Source organism: Elaeis guineensis, chromosome 9, assembly GCF_000442705.2.
Source record: "Elaeis guineensis isolate ETL-2024a chromosome 9, EG11, whole genome shotgun sequence".
NCBI classification, from domain to species: domain Eukaryota; kingdom Viridiplantae; phylum Streptophyta; class Magnoliopsida; order Arecales; family Arecaceae; genus Elaeis; species Elaeis guineensis.
Window position 1 is genome coordinate 93,619,387 of NC_026001.2, and position 10,188 is coordinate 93,629,574.

At 43.7% G+C, this 10,188-nt stretch overlaps 1 protein-coding gene across 1 annotated transcript; it reads left to right on the forward strand.

Annotated features, from left to right (window-relative positions):
• The first annotated feature begins 510 nt into the window (after positions 1-510).
• On the forward strand, positions 511-3,487 carry LOC105051025 (omega-hydroxypalmitate O-feruloyl transferase). Its single transcript, XM_010931286.3, has 3 exons — positions 511-661; positions 1,070-1,507; positions 2,476-3,487. Exons 1-3 carry the CDS (start codon positions 641-643, stop codon positions 3,331-3,333), a joined length of 1,317 nt encoding a protein of 438 aa, XP_010929588.1. The 5' UTR covers positions 511-640; the 3' UTR covers positions 3,334-3,487.
• Positions 3,488-10,188: the final 6,701 nt, after the last annotated feature.

Consider the following 10,188-nt stretch of genomic DNA (forward strand, 5'->3'; position numbering starts at 1 on the left):
TAGTTGCTTCCGCTTACAAAATCCATGTGCTCCGACATTTGCCCTGGTCCATTTGGACCTGTTCCATGCAATAATTTCTCTGTCGGCATGGTCCTTGGGGTGCAGTGTCACTCCTCTGGTGATACGTGGCCTTATAAACTTTTTGGTACCCATACTGGGTCTCCAAGCATTTTCGTTATTTCAGACAATGTTACAGCTCTTTAACAGAGATTTGGAGGCCAAACACACCTACCAAGCCCCACAAAGACCCTGACTAAAAAACCCCAGACCGGTGGTGTTTGGTTTCGCAACAAGTGGCCTACCCCAACTACATGATGCGAGACAGCAACACATATATCCCTAGAGAAATTCCAATAGACTCTTCGCATTGTCCTCTCTCTCTCTCTCTCTCATTCAACTACTTGGTTCAATAGATCCTCCAACCCCAACAGTCACTGATGACTGGACAAGTCCTTTTCACACATTTAGTTAACCAAATTAAGTCAAGCAGTTGCGTGAAGACTGAGTTCTTTGCTTCTATATTTATATATGGCTCCCTTCCATGATTCAGTAGAACAACCATCTCTACCCTTTTTTTCACTGAATTCTTGGCCTGTGTTTATAGGTGCGCTCTTCCATTGAGGTTTTGAGACACCATCATATGCCCCAACTATCAAAGATGGTAACGTATCCTGTTTCTCTAATCACTTTCTGTTTGCAAGTTATAGAGTAGTCGCTCTTAAACTTGATTCTTCTTATGTTAGCTAGTTGGTGTTATATCTGTTTGGTGATAAACCAAATCTCTAAGCAGTTTATTTTAAGTTTTTTTTTTTTTTTCAAAGAGAAAATATTTCATTTTGAGTTGAACAGCATCTTTCTTCATTCGATTCTTCTTATACTCTTCTCATGTTCACTTGTTGTTCGTGATCTTTTTGGTGGTATGCTAGTTCTTCATTTGATTCTTTTTGATATAATTCTCATAATAAATGCTATTATTGTCTTTTTGAGGGATTCTACATTTCTAATCGCTTATTTATCTTCAGCTAACCAACATGATGGCTTGATGCTATTGTATTTCTTTGGTGTTTAGATTGCAGAGCTCAAAGAGAGATTTGAACTTAGCATCAAGCAAGGAGAGCCAAAACTGGTCCCCCCAGCAGAGGAAACAGAGAAGGGCCTCTACTACCTCTCTAACCTGGACCAAAACATTGCTGTCATAGTTCAGACTATCTACTGCTTCAAATCAGAGGACAAAGGAAATGACAGAGCAGCTGAAGTCATCAAGGAGGCATTGGCGAAGGTGCTTGTCCATTACTATCCGCTTGCCGGTCGGCTCACAATTAGCCCCCAAGGGAAGCTTATAGTAAATTGCACAGGAGAAGGTGCAGTCTTTGTCGAGGCTGAAGCAGATTGTGAGATGGAAGACATTGGAGACATCTCCATGGTTGACCCCCTGATACTAGGCAAGCTTGTTTGTAGCATTCCTGGTGCTAAAAACATACTGGAGATACCTCCTGTGGTAGCTCAGGTCAGGATGCTGCTCTTCTCCTCCTCCTCCTTGCTTTGTGCCTTAAAATTCATCATTTGGTAATTAACCTGTGGGCAGTGATAGTTGGCCTAAATGAATGCTAATTAGCACAACAGGGAATTCTTAATCCTTTTTGGTATGTTAATTGTTAGGAATATTATAAAAGATGTCTATGTAACTTGGAAAACCAAATCACTTTTTCTTCTGGTTTTTGAGGAAAATATTTTTCTATGATAAAGGTCTGATGAAGAAATAGAAAACTCTTGCTTTACTACAGAGGCTAAGGGTGAATATATATGGTATTGCTTCGGAAAGTCATTACAAGACCAGATAAGGCAGTAAGATTAGTTTTTATGTGATTTTTGTTCCCTAGCAGCATTGACTTAATCTTCATAACTATTAATTTTCCTGTTTTCTCAAAAAAAAAAAAAAAAAAGGAATACGGCTTTACTGTCCTGAGAAAAATATAACGTATGCTTTTTTTTTTTTCTCGAAAGAAAGATACAAAGTAGGTTTTTTATGGTCACTTGGCCTTCATTTTTTCCAAGCTAACCTCAATTGCCAAAGTTGCCAAGGCCAAGACTTGGTCATATTCAGGTTGTTTGGACCAATTCAAAGTGTTGACATCAGTTTGAGAGCTAGTTATAATTAGCTGATAGTTTATGGAAGCTACCTTGGTTTACAGAGCCAACTCATTTATGGAACCTACAAGCATTCTCTCTTCTTCCATCAACCGGATGGAATTGAACTTTGGATTCATCAATTGCTGAGAAAATCATGGAAACATTCCACTTAACAACATATATCCAATGGATTCCTATTCAACCGTGTTGGAGTCATCTCATGGTAACCACCATGATAGGACATGAAATAAATGAATAGTACTATCCTAATAAGTTGATGAATTTATTTTTAGTTTCATGCATGTGTTAAATTATCCACAATTAGTCCTGTCATAACTCTTTCAGGTTACCAAGTTCAGCTGTGGAGGGTTCATCCTTGGCCTAGCCATGAATCACTGCATGTTTGATGGGCTTGGTGCCATGGAATTTGTGAACTCATGGGCAGAAACAGCACGGGGCCTGCCATTATCCGTGCCACCATTCATAGACCGGAATCTGCTCAAGGCCAGGAATCCTCCTGTCATCAGCTTCCCCCACCATGAATTTGCTGAGATTGAAGATATCTCTGATGCCAGCACTCTATACCAAGAAGAAATGCTTTACAGAAACTTCTGCTTCGATACCGATAAGCTCGAGCACCTCAAGAGGAAGGCCATGGAAGATGGAGCTCTAAGCAAGTGTACTACTTTTGAAGCACTCTCTGGCTATGTATGGAAATCCCGGACTGAGGCATTGAAGCTCCAATCCAATCAGAAGACTAAACTACTGTTTGCAGTGGATGGGAGGTCAAGGTTCAATCCTCCCCTCCCAAAAGGCTACTTTGGCAATGGAATTGTGCTCACCAATGCTCTTTGCAATGCCGGGGAGCTCACCGAGAACCCGCTCTCATTCGCAGTTGGGCTGGTCCAGAAGGCAGTGCACATGGTCACCGATGAGTACATGAGATCGGCCATAGACTACTTTGAAGCGACTAGAGCTAGGCCTTCTCTGAGTTCTACTCTTTTGATAACTACTTGGTCTAGGTTGTCCTTCCATACTACAGATTTTGGGTGGGGGGAGCCAATTGAGACTGGGCCTGTGGCTCTTCCTGAGAAGGAGGTGACCTTGTTCTTGTCTCATGGGAAGGAGAGGAAGAGCATAAATGTGCTTCTGGGGCTGCCAACGTCAGCAATGCTAAAATTCCAAGAGCTGATGGAGATATAGGAATAGAAAGAGAAGTATTTGTTACTATGGTGTCTCTGTTTCTCATTTTATAATATGAATGCCTTATTGTTTCTTGTTGGGTTTGTTTGAAGCAGGATTGTCCGAAAATAATTACTCAAGTACAAGAGTAGCAGTAATGGCTACATTGGAAATTTATTTCTGTAGTTAAATGTATGTGGTCAGCTTATCTTTAGAAAATAATTATTAATTTATTGAGACTAAATTATGCATTGGTATTTCTTTTGCAGTGATGTCTGTCAAATTAGATAGTTTGTTGAATGTACCGCAGATCATCACAATAAAGCTCCTCTAACTGCAAGCATCTGCTAATAATATTTAAAATATTGAGCAATAGTACTGATCAAGATCCCCTGATTCGATAATTTCATGATTTGCTCGTGTATCAATCTCACAACTAACTCAGGAAACACTTATGAATTAAAAATTAAGATGCTTGATGTTGTTAGTGATGGTGTTATTTTTGCTGAAGTCTTTGTTCTTCTCTTCTATGATTGCTTTACGGTGGTAAACATATAAATCTATTAGCTGCCGTAATTTTTTTTAATTATGTTGATGTGATTTTAAATTTTATCAATCATTCTTCTTCAACAAACTTTTTGGTGTTTCCTGAATTTGAGATCTTTAACTCTGGCTGAATTGTTCCCAGGTTCTCTGATTATGGTTGTGCCCAAACAGAACTTTTTTAAATTTTTCTTCACTTTAGTCCCAAGCTTAAAGCAAGTTCTTTTTTTTTTTTTTTTTTTGATACAAGCAAATGTTCACACTATCTTAATATAAGTATAGTCCAAAAAATTAGAATATAAAATATCCCACAAAGCCAGTGGGTGATCATCATCTTGACATTAGGTCCAGTCTCCAATGTGCTCGGCAAAAAAGATACAACCCAATCCGTGGCACTATTTGCCTCCCCAAAAATGTACCAAACAAACATCACAGTGGAATGATGAAAGGACCTCTAGATGTCGTGGATGAACGGATGAACTTGTAGATGCTTCATCTTGTTCCGGATCTAGCTAATGACAATGGCAGAGTCACCTTTAACAAAGATCCTCTCGCCCATAGCTCCTGCCTCATGCAGATGATGCCTACTCAAGTAACATGGAGCTCCACTCTAGGGATGGACGACTCAAAAAGATATTAGCCCCCGCAGCCAACAGTCTAGTATACAGACCGTGATAATGTAGCCCACACCACCCCTGCCATCCCTAATACTGCCATCGAAGTTCATCTTGACACACCTTAAAGGAGGGGCCTTCCAGAAAATCAAAAGAATTTTGCGGATTGCTACAGGCACAGCAAGGGAGTCTCAAGAACTCAGGGTGATAAGGGATGAGCCAGTAGTGTCGAAACGTTTGTACTCCATAGCTAAGTAACAGGCTCTCTCCACCATCCAATGCATAGACACAACCTCGGCTTCGAAGATCAAGCTATTCTTAGATAGCCAAATTTGATAGACGATGTACGCCATCGTACCATCCTAGGGCAAACCCTCAGTCATACTCTAACAGATTACTTCTAGAAAAAAGGAAAGTCAAGGGCTATTGTTCGTCCCCTAAGGCTAACCACCCATCATCTTTCAAATCAAACTTACCCTTAGACAATGAAGGAAGACATGCTCCATCGACTCATCCTCCTGCCTGCAAATCGGACTGGCAGTGGAAAGCTTCATGCTTCTGTCCCTAAGAAGTATCCGTGTCGGTAGTTGATCTTAAGCAACCTTCTAGAGAAAAAATCTGACCTTAGGATGGATAGCCACTCTCTAAATCCAAACATTCTCTATCCTTCTATCTGGCACTGGTCTGCTCATCTCGACAAGATCTCTCGTAGGAATCCTAGGGCAGCAAGAACTGCCCCACACCCTCAAGTCCTGGCTTTCATGGACAGAGTTAGGATAACAAGAATCCTGTCAGCAAGTTGACCATCAAAGAGATGGATTATATCCTGAGCCCTCCAGCTCTTGCCATCGACAGTGATCAAATCACAAACCCACAGATGGTCATCCACCAATATGCTGATGTAGGTCGACCACCGTGAGAGGAGCAAGCTAGAAATCTAAGCGTTCTAGCTCACATCAACCAAAGTTTTATCTCCAATCAGCCATCTGACCTAAGCCATCATTGCTGGGGTATGGATACAAATCTCCCTCCAAATGAAACAATCGCGATAAATTTGGATCTAGGACCCCTGGCTTCATGCCTCATACTAAGCCCTCATCATCCTGCTCCACAAGTAATCAAGTTAGGTGAGGAACCTAGATGCATGCCTGACAATCATCATCTCCCTCCTAACCAGCAAGGACTGGATCTCTAGGCCTCCATCCCGCAAAAGCTAATAGACCACCTCTTAAGAAAGCAAGTGAAGCCCATGACCGTCTTGTCTAGAGCCCCATAGAAAATTTTGAGACTGCTGCTCCAGACCCCTGAGGTAAGAGCATGGTATAATAGTGTTCGCTAAAAGGTAGATTGGAATGGAACCCAGGACCAATCTTACAAGGATAATCCTATCCATTATGGAGAGGACATTGGCTTGCCAGCCCTTGAGGCAATCCCCAATTTACTGCTCCATGGGCCTACAATCAATCCTTCGAAGTCTCTATCCCGTGATAGGAGCCCCTCGATAGATCAGGATCTCAGTCTGCTCAGGGATCTCCTGTCTATCATGAATTTTTTACTTCACCTGGACCTTCATTCTTGGGGCTAAAGGTGACCATAGCTTCTACAAATTCATAAGTTGGCCAAAAGTCTGGGAGTAGGCCTCAACAATAGTCGCAAAGCATCTCATGTTCCAGATCGAAGTCTGGCCAATAAGCAAGCAGTCATCTACAAAAAAAAGATGTGAGAGCGACTAAATCCTAGGGGTAAGCCAGTAAGGCTCTAGCTCTACCTTTTGAACCACCATTTGAAGAACATGAGACAGAGCATTAGCACACAAAATAAATAGACAAAGGGTAGGGGGAGAGAGGGCACCCTTGGCAAAGTCCACCCGCCAAGTGAAAGAAGTCCATCAGGATGTCATTGATCATGATGGCAAGGCTTGGGGTCTCCACATAGTCCATGACTCAATCAATCCATTTGTCCTGAAAGTCAAACTCGTGGAGCATTTGACAAAGGAACCGCTAGCTGATTTGATCATATGCTCGCTTTATGTCTAGTTTGATCGCCATCAGGCTCCAACAAATGAGAGCATGCCAGAGATCATGTATAAACTCCTGAACAAGCAAGAAATTATCGATGATGCAATGGCCACTGATAAAAGTACCCTACTTTGAGCTAATCAGGAAAGGAATAATTGACTTCAGTCACCCAACCAAGACTCTCGCACACATTTTACAGAGAGTGGTACAAAGATTGATCGACCTGAAGTACCTCGGGGCTGATGCATTAGATCTCTTTGGGATGAGGGTGATTAGCATCTTCTTCCACTTCTTTGGAATGCCTTTGGACTCAAAAATCATCTGTACTACCTTAACCACCTCACCATTGATGATAAGCCAGTACCGACAAAAAGAGAGGAAAAAATCCATCAAACCCTAAGGCCTTGTCCTTCTTAAGAGATTAGAAGGGCTTTCATACCTTCTCAACAGATGACATTGGATGAGTCAGGACCTTATTCTCCTCATCGGAGATGTGGCGCATAGGCAGGAACCCTTGGAGGGGTGCATCCCTACCAAAGGGAATGATCTAGTATGATCTAAAGAACTATAGAATCTGACCTTTGATCTCATCACTATCCTCCACCACTCTATCATCTTTCTTCCTTAACTGCCTGATGCAATTGGTAGACCTTTGGATCATCATCAATTGATGAAAGAATTTAGTGTTCTAATCACCCTCACTGATCCACTACACCCCGAACTTTTTCCTCCACAGCATCTCCTGCTGTCTTAACAAAGAGTGGTGCATGAAGAATTTGTGTCGAAGCTCCCTCATATCAGGCTTGTAGAGGTCTCTCTGCTGATCCTCTCTCCTTTAGAGCTCCACAATGTCTATCTTTACCCCTTCGATCTACCTGAAGATATCACCAACCTCAAGACGATTCCACTGAATGAGCCTATGCCTCGCATTACCACAGACCGACATCCTCCGAACCTCTCTAATCAGATCTCATGATCTGAGATAGAAGGTCCAGAACTTCTCAAATCTAAATGGAGCCTTAGACAAGTGTGGACCATCAGTGGTGATGAGAAGGGGGCAGTGGTCCGAAGCGATCCTCAAAAGGTGCCGCACCTAGTGCCCAAAAAAATACTGGAACCAGTCGACAGTGGCAAGCATCCAATCAATCCTCTCCCAAATCCTAGTTGCCCCTTGCCTATTGTTATACTAGGTGAATTTGGGTTCATTGTAGCCAAGGTTAATCGGGCCTAAGTCATCGATGAACTCCCTAAACTCTCTGAAGTTAATACTATAGCACACTGCCTACTACCCCTCTTCTCATGGGATCGCACAATACAATTGAAATCTCCGATGATAAGAGAAGGCAGATCTTGCACCACCATCCTAAAAATCACAGACCAAAATATCCTATGCTCTCTGTACTTGATGCTCACGTGGACTCCTGACAGAAGCCAAGGGCCTCTGATCTACTCTGAGATGACTAATGCCACATGCTGCTTGCACCAGTGGAACCATCCACCCTGAACAAGTTATAGTGCCACAGCACAATGATCCCCCGAGACAAACCCTAGACTCCACCACATAGATGCTTCATGCCGGTGGAATCCATTTTCTAGCTTAGGCAAGGCTCATCCCTAAAAGATAGGTCTCAAGTAGGATATAGATGTCAGGGCAATGCTATTGGATGATTCTGTCAAATGTCATCCAGAATAAAGACTTTTCTACCCTTGGGTGTTCCAAATTAGTGGCCTCACTGGGGCAGCTGGTGAGAAAGGGCATCCGCACTAGTACCCCTCTCAGCTTGAATGTCAACCTCCATCTCTACTACCATCAAGTCCTGACGGACTCCCCTCCTCCCCCTGGATGGCCTGCTTCAGCTGGACCACTACCTCGCCGTGATCCATGACTAGGCCTTTTGTTGAGGGATATATACACGCCAGGTCACCCTCCATCATAGGCACCAGTCCTTGCCCAGAAAGCCCCACCATTGCTGTGGCACCAAGGTTGGCCACCAAGGCATCCATTTGAAGTGTGGTTGTTTTCCCTTCTCTTAGGATCCCGACTATGAAAATGAAGATCTCAAGGCCTCCATAGGTAGCTGTCGAGTCCATCCAGGCCTCCTGGCAAGCTAGGGCCTTGCCCTTGGCCCTTTCCAACTTTGTAGGGTCTTTTTTGGATCCACTGGGCCCTTTTCCCCACCCATTGGGCTTCACAAGTGCCCGACCTGCATCAAATTTGCTCGGTTAGGAGCGCTTGGACTGGCCTGAGCCCACTCTCACCAAGTCCACTGCTCTAATCCACGGCCCAGAGGGCCCAGCTACCGCAACACCTATGAATGGGCTTTCCCTACATCCTGGCCTAGCACCAATAGGTCAAACTTTTTGGCAGGCTAGACCATGCTCTGGCTCATGCTCGCACAAATCTCCATGTTGTCCCCCGTCCGAACCTCCATGCCCCCCACCTCCAATCTGAGCTTGGGTCAGAGGGGCGATCACCACCATGTGATATGGCTAGCTTGATGCATGTTGAGATTTGATACCTCGAGATTCGATCCATATTGAGCCCATAGTGAGGTCCAAGATGACGAACGAAATCTAACGAGCCCAAGAACAATACAAATGGAGTCTAGACGATGAAGATACGTGCGAAAGAAGATCGACGAAGGTGGCACAGTGCACAAGGCTGCGACGGGCTGGCGGCAGCTGGCGGTGAAGCGATCGGGCCCGACGGAGATGCGCGCACACAGGCACGCACGGCCCAGTGCAGGGGCACTCATAGGCCGGCCTAGCATGCACGGGCGTCCAAGCCCAGCACCCATGCACGGTCCACCATGGACCGTGGGGTGCTGGGCAGTCCATGGGGCCACATGGACCGAACACGCGGTTCACGCACAGTCTAGGGGAGTTTTTGCATGATCCAACAGTCTAGATCGCAGCCGGTCACAATTAGATGGTTGAAGATGATTTCGAATTTGATCAGATGATTGATGGCCCTGATGTGTGCGATCGGATGGCTTTGTTGTGAGCCAATCACGATCGAACGGCCATGGATAGTTCTAAGTTTGATTGAGATTGTATTCCTACTGAAACAGTATTTTTGATATTTTGAAGTCTATATAGCTCCGATTGATGAGTCGTTTGTTGCGTTGGAGAGCTGGTGATATCTTGAAGATATAAAAAAGCTTCAAAAGAGATTTTAGAGAGTTTTTGTGATGATTTTGTGATTTTTTAGTGAGAGACACTTGTACAAGGGTTGAGTGGTGAGTTCTTCTTATATTAGTTTTGTTATATTCTCTCATAGTGAAGCTTGCACGCCCCATGGAGGTAGGCTTGAGGCCAATCTACATATTTGTATAGTGTTTCTTATTTTATTTCTTCTTTTTTTTTGCTGCACCATGTGGTACCAAATTCTACACAATAATTGGTATCAGAGCAAGGTGGTGCCAGAGCATAGGTTGCAGCAGTGGTGGTCAAGATAGAAGATCGAGAAGACAAATACAACCAAGATGGAGATCAACAGGTTTGATAAAAAGAGTAATTTTTTCTTGTGATAGGGAGGGTGAAGGACGTGCTCATCCAGCAAGAATTGATAGATACTTTCTTGTACGAGGAAAAGCCACTACCATGGAGGTGCAGAATTGGAGGCGGCTCCAGATGCAGGTGGTGAGTACGATCTGCTTATATCTAACGGATGAGGTGGTGATCTATGTGCTTAGCGAGAC